The 27727-nt window shown below is 42.8% G+C and overlaps 1 protein-coding gene across 1 annotated transcript in view; it reads left to right on the top strand.

Moving 5' to 3' along the window:
• Positions 1-27727, top strand: part of Rtn1 (reticulon 1) — a gene marked incomplete in the record, with an annotated part of 163969 nt that overhangs the window by 4679 nt on the left and 131563 nt on the right. Inside the window, 2 exon segments of the mRNA XM_013522002.1 lie at positions 15662-16435; positions 27299-27727. Coding sequence (XP_013377456.1) covers positions 15662-16435; positions 27299-27727 — 1203 coding nt within the window.

Below are 27727 nucleotides of genomic sequence, written 5' to 3'. Positions count from 1 at the left end.
CGGTCCCGGAGAAAAACCAAAAAAAAAAAAAAAAAAAAAAAAAAAAAGAGTCCTTTGTTAACTAATAAGGGTAGTGAGCTGCCCAAGTTGTTTGAGAACCTGAGACCCAGAGTAGTGAAGGTCCTCATTCATTTTTGGGAAAAATGTTTTCTACAGCTTAGGCCTCCTTAGAGTATGCAGGGAGCACTTAAAAATATGCACAACCATAGCTTTATGATTTAGCAGTGTATCAGCTAAGGAACCAAGCAGGGACAAAAATACCCTCTTTCTGTCTCTCTCTCTCTCTCTCTCTCTCTCTGTCTCTCTCACACACACACACACACACACGCGCGCGCGCGCGCGCCACACTTTAACATTTTTTTTGTTTTAGTTTTGGAGAAAGGAAAGACTTCAGTTGTTGTGGAACTTAATCAGCAAAGAAGTAAACTCTTATTTTCATCTTTTGCTGCTTCTGTGGCAGGTTATGGCCTAAGGTGTTGAGCACACTAAAAGCAGGCAAATGTCTGTCCCTAGGTTGAACAATGGAGTTGGCCTATAATCAGTACATTATATACATAATCGGAAAGGGACTAAGGAGTCAAAAAATATAGGCGAGAAACAAAACCCATTCAGATTTAAAACCATTTCAGGATCTTTCCAAAAGAGGTATAAACGGGTTGATTCATACAGTCAAGTCACCTAAAGTTAATTGCATGATATAAAAACAAACAGATTTTTCTGATATTCTGCAGACGAAACATTGATTGACTCAAATTCTTATTTTTCAGTTCACTTACATGTGCTCTCAGCCACTAGACAGAGAAACTAATTTTGGTGCTATTGGCTTCATATGTTCAATTTGTTCAGTTTTATGAATATTTTTAGTGCATGTATCCTCTGAAGTAATTATGAAAGGCAAAGCAATATTGAACAGTGTAATGGAGTCTAAAATAAAATGATTCATTTGTAATTTAAATGTAGACATTGCTTCTTACTATGTAGCTAATCGTCTCATTTTAAAAAACACAGTGCAGAATGACATAAGTCCATACGTGAGTAGTTCTAAGAATGTCCTGTTATACCCACAGAGAAGCATAATTGGAACTTCATATAAACCTTTTATTTACTGGTAAGGATAATTGAACATGAAGCTCTTCAGTGAAGACTTCAGCTTATGGCAGAAGTTACTGTATCCCACAGTTTATTTAAAGTTTATGGTGGGCATATTTGCAATAAAAAATATCTTTATGACCTCTAGCAGCTGTTTGTATTTTCTGTGAAGTATTTCATGGCTGAAGACACAGCGTTCATGCGTCTCACACACTGCCATGTGTATGCGGGATGTGGGTGTTTAATAAATACTATTTGATGATAAGACTTAATTTAGACATGGCATTTTATGAATGCTTGTGACTCACACACCTCACAGATGCACTTGGGTTTTGATTTTGTAAAGGTTAAGGAGCCAACTTGACACCTTAAAAAGCAGCACTGGTGCTTCCTGCACACAGTTCTGACTGGTGGGTTTAGCAGCAACTCTCGCTTACTCTGAGCCGCGCCATTTGGTGACCCCCGTTGTGGCCTGAGGTTTTCATTGATTCCCAGCTCTAAGCCCAATACTTTGCAAACATGGGACCAAAATATCAGCTTGGCAATGAGAATGTAAATGGGTCATCACAAATACATCATAGCTATTAGATCATTCAAGATACGGATTATGTTGGTGGTGAATCACTTTGATATAGGAAGGAAAGCTCAGTTATTACATAATTTTTAAATTAAACACTCAAGGCTGGCAAAGCTTTTAGGGAAAGTTGCATAAAAACCTAATAAAAGTTATTTTAATTTTTAAATACCTGTAGTTGATCTGATCAATATTAATTCCAATAAGTTTCTACTTTACAAAGCTGAAAAATGTAAAGATATGTGCATATTGCACAGCAAATATAAGACAGAATAAAGAGCTAAACTGTCTTTCAAAAATAATGGGTAAATAAGATACTTCCACAACAAGAGCAACTCAAGAAATTCATGATCACTAAGCCAACCCTACAAAGAGTACTGAAAGATATTTTAGAAAGAAAAAAAAGACCACAATTCCAAAAAGAAAGGAATGTAAGGTTCTTAATCATAAATGATAATTTGTGGGAGAGAACTATATAAATGAGTAGAGTTTGAGAATATTCTCTTACTGAAAACCAGATGCATTTCCAAAGTCCAAACAGCTAAACAAAGTGGAGCCATGCATTAATCTTTGAAACCCCAAATTCTGTGTTGTTTTTGACTTTTGATTTGCCTATTTATTTTATTGTGTTCCCATATATAGTGCCATCTACCCTGGACAGAATTCTTTTTTCTTAAGAGTCAGGCTTTCCCATGGCTTTGCTTATTCCATATTCTCTGTCTATGGGGAGTAGGGCTTTTTATCGCCTCCTTTTTGTCATTTTGTTTTTCCATGGGAACACCAGCTCCTCTGGGAAACTCTTCCCTCCCGCATCTCCCCAAGTACTTTTTCCTCCCCGTGTCTTTGGTTCATTGCCTTTCCTCGCAGCTGTCACCAGTGGATTATAAACTACTGGAGGACAGCAGACCGCCTTACCTTGGAGTCCCAAGATATGCTTTGGTCATGCCGAGTCCTTCTTGGGCCCCTTCATAGTGACAACACAGTGAATCCTAGAGGCCTTTTCCCAGAAACCAGCCAAGAGGTGCCCAGGTATTGTCAGAGATTGCACAGACTTTCAGACAAAGAGCAGTAATTTCTTGTTACCTTAATTCTGTTTCAGTTTAATTTTAATGCAAAACAAAAATCTGGGTGGCAGATCTTACAAAACTATATTTCAGTGTTGTAACATCTTAGTTTCTCTCCCTGTGGGACCCATTCTTCAAGGAGAAGGACCTGCTCTTTAGGGTTCCCAGCACAGTTCTCAATTATTCTGGAAGTCTAGAAGCAAAACAACTGATTGCTGGGGAAAGTATCAATGAAAAATGTATTTCATTTCTAATGAGGCTCGGTAGTGAATTTTTTCATATTCATGCTCCTATTATACAGTAAGTACATTAGTCCTCGTAAGTGCTTGCTGTGCATTGATGCTGACTTTATCTGAGTGCTAAATCAAAAAGCATCTTCTTTAAGTGCATATTATAATAATGTTTTGAAAAAACACCCTAACAGAGATTGCAGTGCTGAATGATATGACCTCAAAACTTCTAAAAGACTTTCCATCTATTACCATTTTCATTTAACATTTGTAGGTACCATAGAGAGAACTTTCCTGGTTTTTGGTAATGAATGCTTTAAAAAAATTAAATAGTATATCCATGGTTATTGTTTTAGAACCCAGCAATCAGATTCAAGTTCTTCAGCCAGTTAGGATGGCTAACTTACCTTGGTTGGTCCAACACGTTCCTAATCTGAACACTGAAAATTCTGTGTCCTAGACAGTGTTTTAGTCCTATACAAACTGAAATAATTGGTCATCCTAGAAATGGAACAACTTGTTCAAGTCACTTACTTTCCCTGATTGATAATAATGCCCACATAGGGTTGTTATGAAACTTAAATGTATTATTGTATATATAGTGGCTAGCAGGCTGTTTACCACCTAAGAAAGCTAAAGAAATCCAGTTATTATCATCCTTACTATCAGCTAGTAGACTTGTTTGTTGTTTCTTTGGCAGTGAGACACATGGAAGTAAGTGAAAGGAAAGGAATAGAACCAGATGAGCGTGTTCGTCACAGTGCTTACTCAGGACCCTCATACACTCACCCCAAAGATAAGGCTCCTCTTCTTCCATCTCTAAGTTCATTCATAGGGTAGGAAAGTGGGGGAGAAATGAGGGTGTCGAGGGTGTCTACGCTTGTAAACATAGTCAGAACTCCATGACAACAATAGATGAGGTCACGAGCCCTGGGAGGTGTCCGGCCACTCTCAGTTACCTGTGGGTGTCTGACTCAAGGGGGAGCGTGACTGAGGATCTCAATCCTGATTTCAATCACTAGGCTGTTTCCAAATCTTGGGAAGGGTTGTCTGAAAATACACAGTGGCTATCAGGGTCTGTCCTTGTGTTGGCAAAGGAAATTATGTCAAGATAAAGTCATTCATAGGGAAAATTTTTTCCAACATTTGGTGTATTGTACTTTGTAAACTTACCCATTCAACGCAATGTATTGAACTCACGAACTGCTAAATACTGTGTTAGGGATACAGACATAAGACTATTCTTGCCCTTAAGTATCTTCTAGAATAGTTTCAACGCAGACAACTAGCTACTCACAGTCATCGGATGCTGGCTGGTTAACTGGTGTGGGTGGCTTTTTAACTAAAGGGAGCGGCCATGTGGAAGTTAATGCTGGAATGGCCCTGTCTGTGGAGGACCACTGGGACAGCTCAGCCTGAAGGAAGACCGTTTGTCTCCATTTTGGCTAAACCTTGCCCAAATTCCATGTATTGATATGTACAGAGCTGGCTAGGAAAATACTCTACCTCCTCAGCTGGCTTTAAGCAACACAGATGGGCCTAGCCATGGCGCTGATGTGTAGCCTTTGAATGAGTGCAACAGGTCAGTGATGCCCCGCCGATAGCTCCCTACTGCTAAGTGTGAGCTAGGCCGAGCCCACAGTGGCTGTAGACTGGGACTGTGCCTCGAGAAAGAGACCGTGTCCCAGGGCAGGAGGGCCAGGCATCAAAACTGAGGCAACCAACGAAAAACACAAGATACTTCCTCAAACTATGTTATGAAAACTGCAAACTTAGAGGCTGCCTGTTACCTGAATCTGATACTCTTTGGGCATACCTCTCTCTGACATTGCAAAGGTGCTATTGTGTATCCTACCTAGCCCAGCACACAGTACTCACATACTTCCCACTGTTCTCACCGTGACTCAGTCCCTAGCCTCTTCCCTTTTCACTAGTTGAAACAACCCAGGTTTGGCCCTCAGTCAAGGTCTTTGTTCCTGTTAGACATTGTTCCAACTGGACCTAAGACCTCCTTGGCTCCCCACAACTTCAGATATGTCTTTGTCTCTTTATTCTCACTGTGGGTTGCACTGGAAGTGGTAGATTGGAATTTACTTACTCGAATTCCAATAACTTTCCCTTGAGATTACAAATATAAACTCCTGCAGACTGCGATAAGATCCAGACAGCCCTCTATACTGTCCTTGGGTTTTTATACAGATGGACAATACTCCCACCCCAGCCCATAGCAAGGTTAAGAAGAATAGAGCAATCAAAACACAAAAAGGGAGAGAACCAAAAGGTGACACCACAGGGAAATGAAAAGTTGCACATTGTTGGTTATTTGCAGATCGTTTCCTTTATCAGCACATGTACACAGTATGTTTCCAGTCTTCGTGGGAACTTGGTACACGTACATAACACACTCCTTCATTTTGTCCTCCCCTTCCCAACCTCCCCTGCCATCCATCTCCTGATCCTCTTCCCCTTTCTGTTCATGTTTTCAGTACATGATGTTTGCATTCCTTCTGTGGAATTTTACATGTACATAATACACCTTAATTCCTGTTTTGCATCCCCTTCCTCCTCAACCAACAGCTCTTATTCCCTTCTCCCTTTGAGAACTCTCTCTACTTCCTATTATCTGTCTTTTATTTTGTTCTTTACTTATACTTTGGGTTTCTCATATGAGAGAAATCATGTGATGTTTAAATTTATGTGTCTGATTTCACTTAACACTATAGTCTCAAGGTGCATCCATGTTTCTACAAATGACTCAAGTTCAACCTTCTTTATGACAGAATAGTATTACATTGTGCTAAATACCACATTTTGTGTATCCATTCATCTGTTGATGGACAGCTAGGCTGCTTACAAGATTCAGCCATTATGAATTGTGCTGCTATATAAACATGGGTATGTGTGTATCATTGTGATATGATGTCTGTAACTCTTTTGAGAAGACATCTAGGGGAATAGCTGAATCAAATGGAATTTCCAGTTCCAGTGTTTGAGGAGTCTTCATACTAATTTCCACAGTGGTTTACTAATTTACAGTCCCACCAACCATGTCAAAGGGTTCTTTTAGGTATCTTCCCTAGAAAAGCTTAAGCATCTTATGTAAAGTAATCTATGCCTCCCAACTGGTAACCTTTTATTTCTTTCTCTTATCAACTTGTATGTTTCCTTCAGAGCACTTATTATAACTGTCAGTTAATTTGTCTTCTGTATGGATTCAGGTATTGGGTAAACTACTATAACAAAGAGATACAAACATATAGCAGCTCAAGCACATCTGAACTTTATTTATCAATCCAGAGTAGGTGAGTGTTCAGGTCAGTGTGTCCCATTTTTCTTATCGTGTGTATTGCTGAATCCTGCTACTTGTTGCTGTTTCCCCCTAGTTCTTTCAGTTTGACCTATAGATTTAACACAAAGAAGAACATTTTACTGAGACATTTTAAAATGATACATTGTCAAGTAAAAAGACAGTTTACAATATTTACATCTCTGTGCTTCAAGTGTCATCAAAAAGCCACAGACTCCAAGGATGTTCATTACCTTGTTATTTACAATAGCAAAAGAACTGGTGGCAACATAAATACCCAATAAAAGGGAAATGCTTGATTGAATTTTAGAACATTCATTCTGTGGTATACTGACTTTTGAAAATATAAGGTAGACTTCTGTACACACGAATGGTATGACCTTGATTAATGTGTGAAGTGAGCAAATTATGAAGATAATGATAACATTCATATGGAAAATAATAACCCATCTACAACTCCCCAAATCCTGTGTTGTTTCAGACATAGAGGTAGGGAGAGGTACTTTTTACCTTATGAATTTCTATTTTTTAAAAAAAATTTGTAATGATTACATATAACTTAGAAAGCCCAAAATTCACTTTTCAAAGATCTCATGACTAGCAGAATATGAACTTTTGAAAAATGGACAAAAAAACATAGACAGCATGGTAGGTAATAATTACATTTTAAAATAAAATCAATACTCCTGTGGACAGGTACCTCAAGGAGGTTTTAAGCCTATAAGCTTTTGAAATCCACTTTGATGTACTCTCAGAAAAATGTAAGTCCCTACACATACACTTTCTTATCACAATCACTTCATTTTTATAAGAAATGAACATTGATTAGCTACTGAGTCAACACTGTACAGAGATGGTTTCTTTCTGCTTTGCCTCATTAGCTTCTATATGGTATTCTATATTCAGAAATATATAGCTCAGGCCTGGGGATGTAGCTCACTTCGAGAGAGGAAGAGGGAGAGATTTTATTTGGCCAAGGCTTGGTAGATATTTTAGTTGATACTGATTTTTGTCATTTCATTTGTCATTTCACAATGAAGTGAATAACCTTGTTCCTATTCATTTTGTATGTTATATGTATATATATGTCTATAAAATAATTACTATAACTAAAATTTCTGGTTCTAAGAGTGAATGCATTTATGATTTGGATAGAAATTGCCGGATTGCTTCCCACACCCTCCCAGCCTCCTCACAGTAAGAGAATGCCACGCCCCACCCCAGTGAAACTTTTACATTTTTTTCCAAATCTGATAAGGGAGAAATACTATTTCAGGATCTTTTTAATTTGTATTTTTATTTTGTAGATCATTTATATTGCTATTTATATACAAAGTGTTTAAGTTTTCTATTTTTTAAAAAGTGGACTTACAGTCTTTGTTCTTGATCTTTGAGAGCTGTTTATAGATTAAGAAGCTTAACCCTTTATTTGCTGTATTGTCTTCTAATTGTTGAGATCTCTATTTTCACTAATAGATGGTGAAGACAAAACAGATTGTAGCCTGGAAGTCACAGTGTAGTACATGCTATATTTAAATTCAATTTAAAATATAATGATCCTTTAGCATGTATTAGGCATGATGCTGCGACTCTGTTCTCTCGGTCTTCACAACAATTCTAGTAGGTGTCAATTTTTATTGACAGATGACTATGAAGTACAAGGATATTTGGTATCTTCCCAAGGTCACACAGCCTGTAAATGGTAGAGTTACTGTTCAGAGCTATGCATTTGATCCCAGTATCTAGACTGTGAATTATAATACTTAGCAATAATTACAAGTACAGAGCAAGGATTGAGATGCATGAAAATCTTCAAGCTAAGGTTAGGAGGTTGCTGGTCCTAAATCTTAGGGACGGCATCCTGGAGTTGGTAGGGAGTTGCGTTAGATAATCTCAAAGCACTACTTGAGTCCGTCTTTGTGTTTTTCAGTGATACCATGCTTGATCTGAAAGACAAATCAAAATGTATGGTACACTGTATGGGGCTTCTCTGTTCCTACTGTGATCCCACAACAGACACTACCCACCCTACAACACTGCCACTCCAGTCACAGAGATAAATAAGCTGCAATTACGAACAGTGCCTTTGTCATGAATTTTTGTGATACATTGGGTTTCTCGGTCTAGGTATATAGGGATGCCTTTCATCTTAGTGCTTCATACAAGTAAGTACTGAGTAAATCTTTCTACTGAATTAATGCATAATTGATGGCAAGGTATATTCTAAAAGCTCTTGAATATGATTCAGTCAGATGGTAACTGGAAGGAATCATGCAGTTAGGAATTGCTGAGCATGCACTGTATATAAATCACAGCTCTAGGGATCAGCACCATGGAGATGCTTGAGATAGGTCTCCCCACAAGTAGATAGAGGAAAAGCTGGTAACACATGCAGAGCAGCCAATGAATGCCTTATGAGTAGCCTTGGCCCTTAGGATAGTGACCAGGAAGAAAGCCATAGGAATGGGTGCAGGGAAACTTCCTAAAGGAGACAGGGCTTCAGTGGAGACCTTGGATTTGATGTGAGATGAAAGAGGCTGTCAGCCGAGAAGCAAATCGAGCAAATACACAGAATTAGAAAATTTAACCAAATGTTTGTAGGCTTAAGCAGGTGTCTTTCTTGAGCAACTTCAGCAATGCATAAAACTATACAGGCTCACTGGAACCTCAGTGAGAACACCGAGAATTCTAAACCATGGGCAAATATGGCCCTCCCAGGCTCTGGGGTGGAGAAGGGACATGGTGAAAGCGGTGTTTTAGGGAGATGGATGTGTCAGTTACATACAGGGTGGTGCAGAGTGGGAAGAGCTGAGGCTTGCAGGCAGATGAAAATTAGGAAGTGAGCACAGTAATCCTAGTAAAAGGCAAGAATGGTTAGCTGGGGAGGTAGCCATGGGATAGGAAGGAAGGAGGAGAGGCATAGGAAAGGAATTATGTGTGACTGAAACTATAGGACTCTGTGGAAAAGGTGAAACTGGAGACAGTGAAAAGACAGGTGGGGGGAGGAATAGGCAAAGCACAGAAAGAGGGTTTTAGGGCAGTGAAAATCCTCTGAGTGATACTCTAATGGTGGGTACCTATCATTGTACATTGGTCCATATTTGTAGATATACAGTGCTAAGAGGGAACCCTAATGTAAACTCTGGACTTTGGGTGACAATGATGTGTCAATGTAGTTCATCAGTTGTGATGACTGTACTACACTGGCTAATGATAATGGAGTTGGTTGCATGAGTCTTGGTCAGCTCAGGCTGCTATCACAAAACACCATAAAATGTGTAGTTTACAAACTACACACATTTCATTCTTATAGTTGTGCAGATTGGGAAGCCCAAAATCAAAGTCTAGTGAGAGCCGGACCACTTTTGTGGTTCCAAGATGGCACTTTCTCTCTGTGTCCTCACATGGTAGAAGAATAGAACGAATTGCCTTGGACCTGTTTTATGAAGACAGCAATCCCAGTCATGAGGGTTTTTCCTGCATCACTTACTTACCTCCTGAAGGTCCTCCCTCCAAATACTACAAACTTTGGGGTCAGGATTTCAACATATGAAGCAGGGGGAGAATGAACATTCAGACTATAACAGCGTGCGTCAGGCAAGGGGTATATGGGAAATTTCTGTACCTTTCTCTCAGTGTTGTTGTGAATCTAAACATGCCCTAAAGTATCTCATTTAACAAATATTATGTTGAGGAAGAAAACAAGAGGAACTATTAATGAGCAAACAAATTTATAATACTTTTTGGTTTTGCCCATATTATATATAGCTTTGAGAAAATGTGACCAAGAACCATTATTTTTCTCTTTCAAAATCAAAGATCAAATCTCTGTCAAGTGGTAAATACTAAGATGTCTTGGTGTAGCTCTTGTTTCATTCTACAGGTAATTTTTTACATGGGGGAGGTTAACTCAGAGCTTTGTCTATATTGAAAACATGAAGAGAAGAATCTAAATTAGGCAAGTGAATTAGAAGGTAGTCATGGTAGTTGCATAACTGAATTTACAGAAACTGCTGAATAGTACATTTTAAACAAGTGAGTTGATGTTGTGTGATTTATATGTCATCATTAATTCTGCTATTTTAAAAAGCAGTGGAAAGTCTATGTAAAGTTTTCAGGAACTGTTCTAAAGATTTAAATAAATCATACATAGATATCCACCTCTATCCTCCTCCAAAAGAAAAAAAAAGATTAGTACTCCAAGAAGGCCACAGAGTCACATTTCCACCTTTAGACAGCAGGCAAAAAGCATCAGAGCAGTAATACAACAACCATGGTTAATTTCCTACAGCTTTGTCTGTAACTCTGTTTTGTTTGTATTGTTTTTATGCTATTTTGTAAATGGATGTCTGTCTGTTAATACGTTTTCCTTCTTTTATTTTTTAAAATAAAAAAACATAAAAAACATTTTAAAAAAAGCAACAGAGAAGAAAAATAACCAACAGAAACCCTAAAATCAGAGACTCCTCAAACACCAGCTGTCCTCCAGTCTCAGGGCTCTATGGTGTTCTGCTTTCTTGGTCCCTGGAAGAACTCTCAAAGAAGACCTGGGCTGGGTCTACCTGCTAGACCATGTTTTACCTCTCACAGAATTCTCTGCTAAAAGGAAAACTCCTCAAGCAATGCAAACCTGGTCTGTCCACAGGAGTTAAAAATAAAACTTGCTGAATCATTTTTCATTAAACATGAATTTTTCAATCCCCAAAGCTAAATCTATTATTCTGGCAATGGAACTTTAAATAAGTCAGTGAGTTGGGGAATGTATTCATAAACCCCAGCATGTTGTGTGGTTTGGCTTGGAGTCTTCTGCTAGAGAATGCAGCCTTGTTTTTAAAATTTGTACTCTATTCATTCATCATGTAGAAAAAACTGGTGAAGAATGAGTGTACTGGATTCTTCAGCACCCATTTATCATGGGAAACCAGGGACACTCAGTTCCAGAAGGAGAATGCATTAGATGACATAGGGGCCCTGGTACCTCCCTGGCACATCCATCCCTCACCGAGGGCTCTGTTGTCCGATGTGGCGTGGCCTCTGTTCTCCAGCCTGCAGTTGTGCAGTGCTCAGGAAGGATGAGCAGGAGCCTTCAGGGAAAGCGCCATCTGTCACTTGGGCAGCTTAGGGGCAAAGGAGTCTCAGAAGGTGACTACAGGTTCACTTTTGTTTATTGATTATGGTCTTTAGTTCTTGAGTTTTAATATGTACCTCTTGACCACCGTTATTACAGCTGTACTTTATTCTGCTTTCAAAAGTACTTCTCAGTTTGACAAGAATAGTGTTCCCTTCGTATTAACTCTATGCAAATAATAATTTTTTGTTGTTTTTTAGTTTTGCAATTTCAGGGAATAGGAAAGGCCAAATGTTTCTCTACTAGAGCACTTCCATCTCTGTGTCCAGGAAACTCTTGTATAATCAGTCTTGCTTTTTAGGCATTCTCTATATTTCCATTTCAGAGCAGTGAGAGGGCTTTATTGAGTTATAGAAGGGTTATCATAAATCCCGATGAGTAAGACTGGGCCCTATCCACAAAGCAGAGTTCCTCTGTGGGCATGCACTGCTCTCATTCCTTTTCTGTTGATTGTTGTGTTAGTCACTTTGCTGTTGCTGGGAATAAATACCTGACACCTACAGCCTAAAGGAGGACAGGTTTATTTTTTGGTTCACAGTGTCGGAGGTTTCAGTCCATGGTTATCTAGTCCAAGGCAGAAACATAATGGTACAAGGGCATAACAGAAAAGTTGCTCAACTCAAAACATCCAAGGAGCAGAGAGAACAGGGGTAGAGCCCTAGAACAAGAGGCTAGAGCCCCAAGGTCATGGGTCCATGATACACTTCTGCCCACCTCATAACAGTCCATTTAGCTGTGAATTCATCAATGGACTAACAAAACCTATTTATGAGTTTAGTACCCTCACAATCTAGTCATCCCTCCAGGAGTTCCTTACTCCAGTCAAGCTGACATTCAAGGTTAACAGACACAACTGTCTTGATAAATTTCAGCTTTTCTAGCTCCCTGCAGTCATATTTGCATTCATGACAGAATCTAACCCACTTGCATCACTGGAAAGTATTTCACATGCAACTACCTGTCATATAGCCATGCAGGGAGCCGTACCCTGCACTGTGGGGACTTCAGCATCTAAGGCTACCCCAAACAGCAACATGGTTATGGATCAGCAATATTAAACCTCTTTCTGGGGCAAGCTACACTGATAACACATCATTAGAATAAAGAAATAAATGAAGGGCCATGTGAGAGCATGCTGTAAATAACTGATGTCTGCTCTGCAAGGTAAAGACAGTAATAAAGTCAGCAGCTCTTCTTTATTGAGTGTGTGCTGTGTGTCAGGCAGAGCTCTAACTGTATTATCTCAGTCCTCATACTCAACCTTAAAATGGAAACTATAATTCCTCCCTTTTCAGGGTGGGATATATTGAGGCTGTAAAAAGTTAGCACCCTGAATCTCACAACTGATGCTGGCAGAGCTGGAATACAAGCTGCCTAAGGTGTAGGTCACCGATTTGAATTGATTTCATTCAGTGAGGATGAGTCAGCATAAGAACTGGAATTTTAGGATTGAAGCTTTCCTTGGGAAAAGTAAAACCGTCTTCAGTAAGTTGTCTCTGTCATCCCACTCCTCAGCACTGCCAGAGAATTAAAAACAGAATACAGCAGAGTAGAATAAAATAAAAGCAAACTCCTGCCTTTTATGAGATAACTGAATATACTCATGAGCTGTATGTCTGACCTATGAATACAGAAGCCTGGGTTTATTAGCACATATGACAGTAGTAGTTTCAGTTTATTTTCATCTTCCTTCTTTTGACTACAAATAGTCACCTGTGGATGCTTCAATTTTTATTTTGAGTACTTTCCTGAAAATTAAACATTTGAACATCAGTACCACTTTAAATGCACGCAGGTGAGTGACTGCCCTTTGTGTCTGGCCACAAGGGCATCTCAGGTCCACACACTGATTCTTGATGTACATGAACTCCTAGAGGACCCAAGAGGCAGCCAGAGAGAATGTGGAAATCAAGTGTTCCAAAGGAGCCTTGGGGATATATGTATATATTTCTAGTCTAGATATAAGTAAAGCACATTTATCTAGTGGATTTGTATTTAACAATATTACAATACTGCTTCCTACCTGGGCCAGCTGGCTTGTGCCCTCTGCCTTAGTTCCCACATCTGCCAGCACCGCGGGAAGTGATGACAAGAATTAATTGGCTTCCTGGAGTCTTAAAGCTCAGCTCTAATTCTCAGTGCTAGCAATCCCCACAGGATGCTGCTTTCACATAATGTGCAGTCCAGAAGGACTTTCTGTTTACTAGAGCTCTATCTTACAGGCACCAAATAAAGCATATGCATTTTAAAATTCAGTAAATTAGAATTTTTCAGGGTATTTAGCTCCATCTAAGAAAATAAAACATGATTACAGTCAACACATTTGGACTCTTGTTTCTCATGATTCCGATATGGTTCTACCTAAAATGTGTTGAAACATAAAAGGATAAGAAATGTAATTTAAATAGGTTTGACTATAACCCTGAAAGACATTTCCAAGTGCCATAATCTCAAATGTCAACATCCTAAAAGATTAAACTCCAGAAAAATAAAAACCCCGAAAATATAATTCTGAAAAATTTAATAGAAGTTCCTTGAGACATTTACTTATATTTTTAGAATGTACTAATGGCTTGGCTCCCCTACTTATTGCCTACGAGAGCTTAGGTGAGTGATTTAACCGGTTTCCCAGTTTTCTCATTTATAAAATGAGCCTAACAACAGTACCGACCTTTTAGGGTTGTTTCAGTAAATAAAAGAGTCATTGTAAATGATAAACTTGGAGCTGTGTCTGACACTCCATGCACTCAAACGTTCGCTATTGATATTATTGTTACTACCGGTAATTTGATTACTCTATAGGAATTGGTGCTTTAGTCTTGTATGTCTTCAGGTGTGTCTTAAGGGTTTTTATATTGTGCATGGTGTGTGTGTTTATGCATTTGCGTGATGTGTTTCTGTGCAGGTGTTGAGAGCATGGGGCTTTATGTAATATCCCTCTCCTTGGCACGGAGTAAATCCTCAGTCAGTGCTGGTTTTCTTCCCCTCTGACAGCACTCTATAGCAAAGAAAAACATGGCAGGCTTTCTCTTTCTGCACATATCACTACTTTTTTTGGCTGCAGCAAAGGCCAGGTGAAACATTTTGTAGACTCAAACTTGGAAACTTGTTTTGTGCATGGCACCACCAGTAGAAGAGACAACTCCTAGTGGGGAATTTGGAATATCACTAGAAACGAAAGAATTAGCAGGGAAATGAATGAGTAGAGAAACAAAATAACGGGGGAAAATGAACCAATGGGAAGACACACCGTGAAGGCGAAGCCACTGTTGGGAGTTACGGGAGCTGGAATCGGCATAGGTGTAGGGGCAGGGCAGAGCCAGAGTGCCTCAAGCAGTCAAGCTACCTCAGTCCTGAAAAAAGCATGCTGCCTGAGCAAGGTAGTCATTAGTCGCTAGGCAACATTACCTCTCCTGATACTAACTTTGCAAGAGTATAAATAACCCCCCCTACTGCTAAAGTCAGTCCTCTTGCCTATCAGGTAAGAGCTAACTCCACCTGACCGTGGCTATTGTCTCTTGTCTTTATTTTCTACTTTTTTTTTTTTTTTTTTCCTGTACCGGGAATCGAACTCACGACCTTGCACTTGCCAGGCAGGCACTGTGCCGCTGAGCTAAATCCCCAGCCCTTTGTCTTTATTTTCTAAATCCTCTTGTGATTTTCTCCCGGGGCCCACAGAGAGGCCACTGAGTCCTACAAGCCACTTTTGGAAGTGGCCTCAAATTAGGAGTCCCTTTTCCTGAAGACCTTAATAAAGATGGGTGGGCTCAAATAAGGAGCAGGAGTCTGTGAGTGAACTAAAGCATCTCTTGAGGCCTCTCTCAGCTCTGTAATTCTCCAGGAGCAGCCCTTCCCGGTCCACTGCCCTATTGCTAGATTTACCAACCTTGTTAACCTACATTTCTATCTCTGCCTAAAAGCCATTAAGACTTAAATGCAAAGAGAGTTTCTTTTTAATAATGTGGAGTCAAATTAAACCACTGTATATGGAGGTAATAGATGCTGAAGATCAGCTTTCTGGTCCTCTGGGCTCTGTCCCCACCATGTCTGGTAGATTATGTGTGCCACTGGGGCCTGCTGTTTGGAAGAGACCAGAGCTGTAGAATCTTAGGAAATCAAGGAAGATTAGCACACCGTGCTCCGAGGGCACTTTGAGGTCTTGGGAGGGGAGTGCTATGTCCCTAGTAGGCATGGCTGGCTGGTGGGTTAGGCAGGAGAAAGACCCAAAGCTGGGTCCACACTCACAGTCTGCTGCTGTTTGATTGACAGGTGTGACAGTTCTCCCCAGTGGCTTGGATCACTCCCTCTCGACAACACCAGAAGATGGGGAAGGAGCGTGTTATACATCTCTGATTTCCGACATCTGTTACCCACCTCGAGAGGAGTCTACCTACTTCACTGGGATTCTTCAGAAGGAAAACGGTCACATCACTACTTCTGAGAGCTCGGAGGAGCTGGGGACCCCAGGACCCTCCTTACCAGATGTGCCTGTGATGGAGCCTCGTGGCTTATTTAGTTCTGATTCTGGAATAGAGATGACTCCTGCAGAGTCCACCGAAGTGAACAAGGTCCTAGCTGACCCTCTGGGCCATATGAAAGCAGAAGCCTGTAAGTACATGGATATAACGAGGCCAGAGGAGGTGAAATGTCAGGAGCAACATCGCCCTGAGTTGGAGGATAAAGACTTGGACTTTAAGAGCAAGGACACTGAAATCTCAACAAAAGCAGGAGGCATCCGAGAACCTGACAAACCAGCTCCTGTGGAGGGGAAAATCATCAAGGACCACTTGTTTGAAGAATCCACCTTTGCTTCTTACATAGATGATCTCTCTGAGGCCCAGCACAGTGCTCCTCTGGTCACGGCCCCCATCAAAATCACACTGACCGAAATTGAACCTGCTGTCATGACTGCTGTCCAAGACAAGACCCCAGAGAAGCAAGACGTCTGTCTGAAGCCAAGCCCTGACACAGTCCCCACCGTCACTGTTTCAGAGCCCGAAGATGACAGCCCAGGATCTGTCACTCCTCCATCTTCTGGAACAGGTAAAGGTGCTGGGATTCCCTGCCCCAGGAAGGCCCCCAGTGGAGACCTGAACTCAAAGCACTTACAAGGAGTGGAGACTTGCATTCAAAGTGCTGCACTTCATGGGCCCTTCCACTTCATTAGCATGTCACTTTTTCAGGTCTGTGACCCTTGCAGAAAGGTTGAGATCCAGGATTTCTCGGAAAGTCTATCAGGTTGTCCTTGCAAAATATTTCTTTCTCCATTTGAGGGGGGAGGCAGACATTAACACCGCGGTGCTGCCTGCTTCTAGGTTAGCTTTCTTCCCAGCAGGGTATCCTGGCATCCTGGCATTGTCATGGGCAATGCTCTTGGCAGGGCTACCTTGGACACTGGCCAGCTTCTAAGTCTTGTCAGTGAGGAGGAGGGGGCGAGTGACAAGAGACCTCTACCATGGCACTGTTCCCTCCCTGCTCAGCAGGCGCAGCACCGTCACTCTCATTTCAGTAGTTCATTGAAGTTGTGCCTACCATTTCAGCTTTGAAATGAAAAAATATATGTGGCTAGAGCAAAAAAAATCAAATTCGTGAGCCTGTGATCTTTTTCCATTTGAACATTCTACTGTGACTGAAGGCAGGATGGTAAGCCACACTCAGACACAGGGGCCTCCTCCACCTGGGGAAGGGCATCAGCCCACCCTGTGCCAACCTGTGCCATCCCAGCCCATACACCTGGGACCGATGCATCTCGTCTTGAGCTGCTGGAGGACCATGAGCATCTTCCCCACCCTGGCATTAGAGCCACACCTGGAAAAGCCCCAGTCAGCATGTTTCACTGCAGCTGGAAGCACATCCAGTCTCAAGAGGAGCGGGGATTTCTCTGAGCCCTGCACTATAGTGTGAGTCCAGGTGTTAGAGCTGAGCAGGCTGACTGAAAGTCCCCGCTCTTTCCCCAGAGATCCAGCATTCGTTCCTCCCCTCCCTGGCCCTGCCTCAGACTACTTGTTTGGCTCTAAAGCTCCCCCTGGCATCCACTGCAGCAAGTCCCAACTTTCTGATTCATTTATTCACTCAGTACCTCCTTGTGCAGGTACCTGTAGGGCACCTGCGCTCTCCCTCTAGTGGGACAGACTGCCAAGGAAACAGTACCACTCCAGTACTATGTGTTTTGAGAGGTGGAAAGAGAGTGCTGAGGAACACTGGAGACTGCAGGGGGGTGGCCTTCAACCCGAGGAGGTGCAAGGACCACTGGTGCATTCACGTAAGAGGTTAAGGAGATGGCAGTCGTGATGACACATAGGGAAGCTGAGGCTTCAGGTAGATTAGATGTCACTTCTCCAGCCTACAGTAGGACCCTTGTACTCTTTCTGGCAGTGCAGAGTGAGGCTCTGCTGTTACTGCAAGGCAGGAAGATGCCTGCTGCTCTGAGGACGCATGCTGTGTAGTCGGCTGTGTTTCTCAGAGTTCCAGCAGGGTCCATGGGTCAGCCCAGGTGTCAGCCAGTCCTCAGGACACCAGAGTGGCCTGGTTCAGAGAGGCCATTGACAAGGCCTCCTGGCCTCCCAGGAAAGTTGCAGCTTTCTGTCACAGTTCATGACAGAGAGTTGGCACAGGGTCCTAAGTTATTAGGGGATTTTCTTTTCTTTTTTTTTTGTTTTTAAATAGCCAAGGCTCACTGGGGTTCTGGAGCAACTTCAAAAGAAAGCAAATCTGACTCACGTAATCATGGAGGGTTTCCTTTCTCTCTTTCTTTCTTTCTTTCTTTCTTTCTTTCTTTCTTTCTTTCTTTCTTTCTTTCTTTCTTTCTTGTACGAGGGATTGAACCCAGGGCTGTCTACCACTGAGCCACACCCAAATCCTTTTTCATTTTTCTATTTTGAGAACAGGGTCTGGCTAAGCTGTCAGGCAGGACTTGAACTTGCAGTCCTCCTGCCTCAGCCTCCCGAGAAGCTGGCATTACAGGCAGATCTGGGAGTTTTATGGTTTGAGGTTGCCCACTTGACAAAATAAGGTGATGACAATGATTTTTTTTCTGCAATTACATCAAATAAGCATTCTAATCAAAATTTGTTCAAGAAAGAGAGTCTCCTGACCTATGACACAGTTCTGTCTCATTTTCAGCTCCTTCCTCCACACACCCCACACTGAAACACCTGAGTCTTATGACAATAGATCAGAATGAAATGTGAAGCCTTTCTCCTTATTCTTTTTATCCCAAGAGGTTACCCTACCCTTCCTATCTTCTTGTGAGCCCTGGCACCATGGACTTTTCTGCCCATAGACACCAGAGGACACAACAGCTTTACATCACTTCACTATTTCCAGTGCCAGCAGATAAAACCAACACCAAGGGCTATGTGTAACTCTACATACAAATGGAGCAAAGGAGAGCACTTGAAGGAAAATGAGTTTAGTTTATTACTGTTTTGGTAAGTGAGGAAGTTGTCAGCTATAGAACATATGTGAAAAGAAATTCTAATCTGGAATGGTTTTAACTTTTGACCTAAAATTTTAACAAGTAGTCTAATTTATTTCCCTCAATTCTGATAGATTATTCCATTTTGTAACATTTTCCAGCATACTAAATATTTGCATCTTGTTAAACAATATACCCTGAGATGTAGAAGAAGTGGCTGGAAGTTTCTTTTTGACAAACATCAGTCAAAAAATGTGAATCATTTTAAGAAAATGTAATCTTCTACTGCACCAGGCCACTGACCCATCGGTTGTTTCTGACACAAATATTTTAGCACTATAGAATATTTGAAGTGTGATCCTCAAAAAAAATAATCATCAGGAGGGCATTATTAAACCCTCAGCTTCCTATAAAAAGAAAGGAGCAATAAAAAGCAAATGAATTCAGACTCTTTAAAGACTCCTCTTGCTGTATCCTTCCATGAATGAGATCTATGATTCTCTCACTGATTTTGAAAATCCATTCTTTTATTTAAAAAATGCTTATTGAGCTACTTCTCTATGTCAGACACATGCTAGGCACCAAGGACTCGCAGTGTATCTGATACAAAAGGTCCTTGCTCTCCTGGTGCTTATCCGCTAATCAGAAAAGATGAACAATGAAAAGTAAATGCGTAAGTAAATAGTGTGATTTCACAAAGTGTGACTGCCATAGAGAGAGAGAACTGGGGGTGCTGTGGTCAGGGACAGCCTCTCTGAGGAGGTGATGTGAGATCTGAATAAGGAGGAGCCCACAGTTCAAAGAGAAGGGCTAAGAGGACCTCAAGCCCAGCGGGCAGCAGATCTGCAGCCCTGAGACTGCATTGTGTGGGGACTAAACGGAAAAGGGCGAAGAGCAAGGGAGCAGAGCACGGCTGTGTTCTGGGGCACAGCGTGTGGCCGGCGGGTGGGCAGGGCCCAAGTCTTCCATGAAGAAGTTGGGTCTTGTTCCAAATGCAAGGGGAAACTGTTGAATGCTTCTAAGCTGGGAAGCAATGTCATCCATTCATCTGTTCATTTATCAAATATCTGCTGGCCATTTACTTCACACCCAGTATCCCTCCTTTGCTAAGGATACATGGTGAGTGACAGCAAAATCCCTGCCTGCATGGAACTTCCATTCTGGTAGGAAAGACATAAGACACACATACACAAATAACTGGTATAATATCAGGTAGGTACACTGCTTGTGGAGAGGAGTAAAGCTACAGAATGCACAGGGTTGAGGCGGGCAGTGAGGAAAGCAGAGAAGTGCACTGAGGGAGGAGCCAGGGGCAAGTATCTGAGGAAGTGCTGTCAGGTTTCCGGGCAGCCTGTGCAAAGGCCCAGAGCTGCAGACTTCCTGTGTGTGTGAGGGACGGCTAGAAGCCCAGGGTGGCTGGAACAGGGAAGGGTGGCAGGTTCAGATTAGGGTTTTCAAATGACCCCTCTGGATGTTGTATGGAAAAAAGTCAGGGACAAATGTGGTATTTAAATGGCATCACCAGATGTGGTGGCACATGCCTATAATCCCAGCACTCGGGAGGCTGAGGCAGGAGGACTGTTGTGAGTTCAAGACCAGCCTGGGCTACAAAGTGAGTTCAAGGCCAGCCTGAACTGCATAGCAAGACCCTGTCTCAAAAAGACTAAATAAATAATAAATAAATGGCATCATTGTTCATAGTTGGACACTGACATCTGCCACTTGGTAAGACAGACTTCCCTGTCCTTGTAGCATCATAATTATCAGCAACAAACATGTCAGCCCCGAGAGGGCGATTCTGACCTTCTCAGTTTTCCTTTTCTATTTGATGTTTTTAATTGCTGTGTCAGTCTTAAATAGCCAATACCTTAGTTATAGACCCATAAAACTTTAAACAAAGTTAGGAAAGTTCATTCTAAAAAGTTCCCTGATTTGTCCTAGCATTTTAGTGAACTTCTAGTTCCCACTGAGATTGAAGGTCAGTGTCTAAAAGATCTACCGAGTCACTTTTGTCTCATCATAAGGACAGTTTGCTTTTAAGGCCGTACCTTTGCGTGCCCACGGTGCAAACATCAGGCCCTTTGCTCCCACACCCTGTAGCTGTCTGCTCCTTACACTTGAGTGAACAGAGCATGCTTTCTTTTCTGAATTGCTGCTCTAACACAGCAATTCTTAACGGGAGGAAGAATTCTTAACTAGATAAAATATAAATATTTCATAGGACATACTCACACTAAAACAGAAACAAACTCACTGTGTAGCCAAGATTCAAATTTAAATGGAGGCCCAGCATTTTATTTGCTCCGTCTCCACCCCTTACTGGATGTGACTGTTAGAATCACGTGCAGAGTTACAAAGTGCAGGTGCCTATGTTCTGTCCCGACCTATCTACCCGGTCAGAATTTCTGAGAGGAGCATTGAGCCACTCACTTGGTTAAGAACCACTAATCTGAGAATTTGAGGCCACGCTCACAAGAGCACTGTTTATGGAGTACCTCCTGTGTGCCAGGCACTGTGGCACGTTCACCTTGACCGCCCTTCAGCTTTGTGGCACTTTAGTCTAGGGTCAGAGGGAGAGGAAGAGTGAAGAGACAGACAGTCAAGTTATCACACGAACAAATGCAGAGCGTCTGTGGGGTCCCAGCTGGACAGAGTGAGGGAGCATCGGGTGGTCTCCTGAAGGACACAGCACCAGCCAGCTGTCACCCATGGTGAGCTACCCTGCCATCTGCTGTCCTTAGATCTGAGTCCAAGGCTTTCTGCATGAGCAAGTGGAAAGACAAGTACCACAGAAAGTGAAGACACATCTGGCATAAGCTCCAAGTTTGAGCGCTTAGGGCGGGTCAGCAGTGTGGGTGGTGAAAGAATTTATCAAGAGTGGAATCTCTGCAAGGAGATGTGTTGGAGTAGGCACTGTGAGAGTCAGCAGGGGAGTGAGGAGCGGGGACGCACTGTTAGGGTAGGACTGAGGGTGGGGTGTGCTTTGGCATTGTGGTATGTTGGTGATCATGCGTTTACCTGGGGCCTAAAGTGTGAGAAATGTTCTCTTTGTGCCACTGCCCACAGTGAGAAAGAGTATTACATGATCGTCACAATAAGATCCCCCGACCCACCAAGCCTACTCATTTTCTGACCTTGAAGCTTCTAGCTGCTGAATCCCTAGACTCACGTCTCTATGTGATCTTTGACGTCTTTCTGTCCCTCACTCATCTTATCAGACAGGTCTTCTGTGTGTGATTTCTCTCTTTAGTGTATCTCCTTCCCGTCCTTTGGTCACTAAAACCCATTTGGTTGTGATAATTTCTCTCCTCAGCTATTGCAGTGGCCTCTTAATGGGTCCCCCGTCTCTCCGGCTTTCTCGCCTGTGTATTCTAACTGTCCCAGGACCCACCATGCTTGTCTCCTAAAGTCCTAACTTCCACAATCATTTCCAGGGCCTCTTATGACCAGAGCCCACTTACCCTTTCAGTCACACCACACAGAATCATATCCCCACAGCTCCCCAGGAACCCTGCTGAAATAGCCCCTCTTTGAACACAGCCCCGTCTCCACATCTGTGTCCTTGCTGAGGAGACCGCTCTTTGTGGGTAATGGGTACCTTTTGAGGCTGCATTTAAACCAATTCAAATGCAAGTTCTTCAGATACTACCTCTAAGTTCCTCCGGAACTGTGTACCGCTCAGTCTATTTTGTCTTGTTTCCTTCCTGTTCTCTAGGACAGAGTCTTCAATCATCAGCATGAAAGTGCTCACTGAGACTAGTGGGGTGGGAGTCAGGAAGTCACCTTGGGTGGAGTGAGAGGAGAACCCCGGTGGAGTTCTGGGGAGGCCAACAGTTAGTGCCTGGAAAGCGAGTGATGCATTGCTCACAAGGTGGCTGAGTAGACTGGGTGGGGTGTGCTACACGCCTGCACTCCGGCACTCCAGAAGTTGAGGCAGGAGGATGGAGAGTTCGTAGCTAGGCTGGGCTGCAGATGATGAGTTTGAGGTCACCTGGAGCACATAGCAAGACACTACCTCAACGAACAGGACAAAACAGAATCCCCAAAGGAAAAGATTTAAAGGTGGTTGAGATCAGTGCGTTAGGAAGAAATCGAAGAGGAGAAAGAGGAGAGTGTTGCAGTATCAGGTTAAATATCCCTTAGTTATTGTGGACTGATCAGGCCCCAATCTCCCAAGTGAGTGGATGATGAAGGCTTAAATAAATGAGACAACTGAAATGATTTCAGGGCTCCAAGAGGGTCTCACTCTCTTACAGCTTTGATATTTTCTGGGCAGCCTGTATTTATTTGGTTTTTAAACAAAAGAGGAGGATACTCAAGAAAACATGGGAATCTAGCAGGACCTTGGGAGAATTTTCCCAAGTAGTAAATGATGTCAATCAGGAGAACTACCTTATGTTTAGGTTGGTATTTATTGTAGGAGTGTGGAGCCTGCAGCTGCAGTCTCCTTGTAGTTAATTGGGGTTGGAGCCAGACGTCCTCAGCTGTGTGGCCTTATCTTATCCTTTGTGGCATCACAGCTTCACAGGCCAGTACAGGCCTCATAGAGGTTTGCTTACTATGAGTCCACTGCCCATCTTCTGACAAGGTGCCTAAGCTTCGGACAGCTCACAAGTAAACATGGAAAGCCAATTGATTAAGATTAAATCCTACTCAGAGCCACTTTATAGTGGTCCTCAACATTGCAGAAGCTGAGGAGGAAGGATACTATGTCACATATGGCAGCTGAGAAGTCACAGAAGATGAGACTTCAGAAGTGGCCTGGAGATGACCTGTGAACTGAATCAGCCAGTTAGAGCAGAATTCAAATGTCATATTCATTCAGATTCAGATAAATCCTTGAATCATGGTGGCTTAACATGAATAAAATTGCTTTTCACTCATGGTATAATATAGGTGGGGCAGTTCCATAAATGCAGGTTCAGAGCGAAGGCTTCTCCCATTTTTTTCTTTTACTTTTTACTAAGAGATATGATCCACAGACCATGTAACTCACACAGTTCAAGTATTTATTTCAATGGTTTTTAACATCAATTTCATTCCTTTTTATGGTCAAATAATATTCCACTGTAAAGGATAGAACACATTTTTCACATTTTCTTTATCCATTCATTGGATGAGGGACATTAGGTTGTTTCCACTTTTGGAAGTTATAGTGAAGAATACTATTGTGAACAATGATGTACAAGTTTTGGTGTGGACATATGGAACTCAGTGTTTAAATGTTTGAGGAACTGCCAGATTGTTTTCAAAACAGTTATACCCTTTTCATTCTTGTGTATGAGGGTTTTGATTTCTCCACATCCTTGTTAACTCAATTACCTGACTTTTTGAGTGTGGCCATTAAAGCAGATGTGAAATATTATCTCATTATGGCTTTGATTTGCATTTCCCTGGTGATTAATAATGCCAAGCATATTTTCACGTGCTTTTTGGTCATTTGCATGTTTTCTCTGGAGAACTGCTTGAATCTTTTTGTAAATTTTTGGTATTTTTATTAGATATAAGTCCTTTATCTGAATGAGGTTTGCAGATATTTTCCCAATCCTGTGGATGCTGCTTTTATTTTCTTGATTCCATCTTGTGAAGAACAAAGCTGCTTAATTCACATGCATATTAGGCAAGCCCTGTACCACTGAGCTGTAGCGCACCCCCCCCCACATTCAAAAGTGCTTAGTTCTTATGAAGCCAAGTTTATCAGTTTCTGCTTTGTTGTTTGTTTTGGTGCCATACCTAAAAACCAACGGTGTAACTCAAGGTCGTGAAGGTTTAGTTCCATGTTTTTGTCTGCAGTTGTTAGCTCTTACTTACGTCATTGATGCATCTGAACTAAGGTTGTACATATGATGTGGGGCAGGGGCTTCCTCTTCTGCATGTGATTATCCAGGTCACTTTTCCTGTCCTTTTCATCCTCCAAAATATAACTGGCCCATCTCAGGTGCCACTTCCTTTTAAAACAGGGATGGCATGATATAGTGAAAAACAAAGGGAAGAGAAATGAGTTCAAGTTCAAGCCACATCATTTCTAGCCATGTGGGTATGATGTTTAAGGTCTGGCAGAAAGCCAGTGACACATGCAAAGACTGTAACTTAAGAATTTAAGGAAGGGCCTATTTGCAGATGTGTAAAGATGGTTAAAAGAATCAGCAAAGGATGATGAAGCCTTAGCACCAGAGAACATTAGCAGCCCTGGACCCAAAGCAGCAGGGACAGGGAGGGACCAGCATGGCTGAAACTGCCAAGAGCCAGAGCAGCAGTGGCCACAAACGCCTTCAATGCCCCCCCCATGCCCTCGGTGCTTCCTGTTGGCTGGAAACAGCCAGAAACCAGAGGGGAGGGAATCCCAGGGCACTTTTTATATGGGAGATGAGCCTCTCAGAGCACAGAACAAGACACAGGAAGATGGGAATGAGTCCAAGGGGGGTAAGAGAAAAAAACTAGGACACAACAATGGACAGCCTCAGTGACCTACTGCCACTGAGTCTAAGCGCCACACCTGTCACCCAACAGATCCTGGCAGATGGAGCAGCGACAGCACTGCTGCTTCCAGTGCTTAGGAGGTGCAGAGTGCTCCTTAGTGGATGGTGGCTGTGCTCCCGTGCCTCCTGCACTAGCTCGCCGTTGAGAACAACTCTGGTGTAACTTTCACAGTTATGCTGTTTAAGATCATAGCAAAGAACCATGTGCATGGCTTATTAGGGAGCTAACTGTTAGCAAAGTAGAGCTGGAGATCATACAACAAATTCTTTAAAAATGAATTTGTGAGAGGTAATGAGGTAGTTGTTTAAAGTCACTTCAAAATAGATCACATCATTACTCAAAACCCGCTAATGACTTCTTTTTTCACTGAGAATAAAAGGTGAGGTGTGACACTGCTGTCGTGACCTCTACTTTCACTCTCTCTCTTCAGCCCTGCCCTCAGGCACAGCCTTCTCCTTTCCATATCTAGAAATCAATACAGCTCCTACCTCTAGACCGTGCGCCAGCTGTCCCCTCCGCCTGGCGTGCCCCTCTTCCAGACAGCTTCCTGAGTCACCCTCTAGCCTCCTTCAAGAGTGACCATGGGTCACCTCTTAGTGCAGCCTGTTTAACTCATCCCACCCTATCCCTACTTTCCTTATTTCCTTACCCTACTCCACTTTTTCCCATTGCCCTGCCATCTTCTAACATATTGTACATTTTACCTATTTATTGTGTATGTTGTTTATGTATTGTGTTCCCTCCACCAGAATAGGAGCAGGAACCTTGTTATCCATCTCATTCACTAATATATCCTGAGTTTATAGAAGAGGGCCTAACACACAGAAGACACACAATCATAGATGAACGAAGTATGGTTAACATCACTTCCACCTTGTGGGATATTAGAGACACTTGAAATGTTTTATGTATTGGATTCTTCATTCTCTCACAATTCTATGGCAACAGGTGACCTAGTCATGTGTAATCCATTCCTCTATCTCCCTAGATCTCCCCAGTGACTTTAACACTTTGGAGAAAGCTTTGGACAACCAGTTCTTCTCACACATGAAAGACCAAAGACCACAGTTAAGATATTCTTAAATAAGACCCTGCTTTATGGCAAGGCAAAAATTAAGCTCCTGAACACTGTTGTCATGGTGATCCCAGGTCTATTAATCCAAGGGAGGGAAAGCTCAGCAAGATTGCCAGTGTAGCCTTCAGGCCATCTGGATAAACACCATGCTCAAGGCAGGCATTCACACAGGGGACTGGAGGTGACTCGTGGGCTCTGCCTTTCTTTAAGAGGAGGGGAAGAGAGATGAAGAATGGTAGTGGGTGGCCACCGTTGGAATCCCAGCAGGATGGTGCGTTAGGGTCATCTGCACAGCCTGTTGGACAGGAAAAAGCTATTTCTTACATTGGCCCATCGAACCGTATTTTCCATTAACAAAGAGGAATAACAGTGGTTCTTAGAAGAAAAGTTAAGCTCAAAAGTCAGGTGGCGCCCAAGGCTCCAAATTTCCTAACTTTGTCCTAGGAAAGGAGAAAACATGAAGAGCTACGGGCACTGAATAATGGCTGGCTTTCAGCTTGTTAATATGGGTGGACCCAATTAGAGATCTATGTGCCAGATTAACTGATGGAATCTTAAGGTGAAAAGCTCTCCTGAGAATGAATCAGGAATTAAAACAATGACTTCTAAAATCTTGGCTGCATTGAAACAAGAAAACGAACTGGGCTTCTGTTGCTAAGAAATGCTGGGTCATTTTTTAAATAGCTAGATGAAGATGGATAGGCATGAAAAGCGCCGATTAATTGGGCCACAACAGTAATTAGCCTTTTAAGTTCAGGTGGCCTGCCTTCCCAACATAGCCCTGAAAACAGACTATTTTTGTGCTAATGAGAGTTATGTTTCTCAACCAACAGCGAAACATCTCCCTAATGGAATTCTGTTTTCTTTCTTCTCTCTCTGTCCATCTGTCTGTCCGTGTGCACGCTCCGGCTCCCCCCCCCGTGTGGGACGACAGAACCATCTGCTGCCGAGTCCCCAGGGAAAGGCGGCGGGTCGGAGGACGAGCTCGTGACTGCCATCCAGGAAGCACAGGGGCTGTCCTTCGAGCCCGCGAGGGGCCCGGCGGCCGGGGGGCCCGAGGCCAAGGCCAGGTCGGGGCTGCCCACCCTGCCCGGGCCCCTGGACCACGAGGCGAGCAGCGCCGAGTCGGGGGACTCGGAGATCGAGCTGGTGTCGGAGGACCCCCTGGCCGGCGAGGACGCGCTGCCCGCGGGGTTCGCGGCTTTCGGCTCTGGGGGCGGCCCCCCGCCGTCGCCCGCCTCCCCGGGAGTGCAGTACAGCCTGCTGCGCGAGGAGCGCGAGGCCGAGCTGGACAGCGAGCTCATCCTCGAGTCGGGCGACGCCTCCTCGGCCTCGGAGGAGAGCCCCAAGCGCGAGCAGGACT

This window comes from Chinchilla lanigera, unplaced genomic scaffold (genome assembly GCF_000276665.1).
Source record: "Chinchilla lanigera isolate Chin_1 unplaced genomic scaffold, ChiLan1.0 scaffold00065, whole genome shotgun sequence".
NCBI classification, from domain to species: domain Eukaryota; kingdom Metazoa; phylum Chordata; class Mammalia; order Rodentia; family Chinchillidae; genus Chinchilla; species Chinchilla lanigera.
The sequence above is the reverse complement of the archived record's forward strand: the minus strand, read 5'-3'. Positions and strand labels throughout refer to the sequence as shown.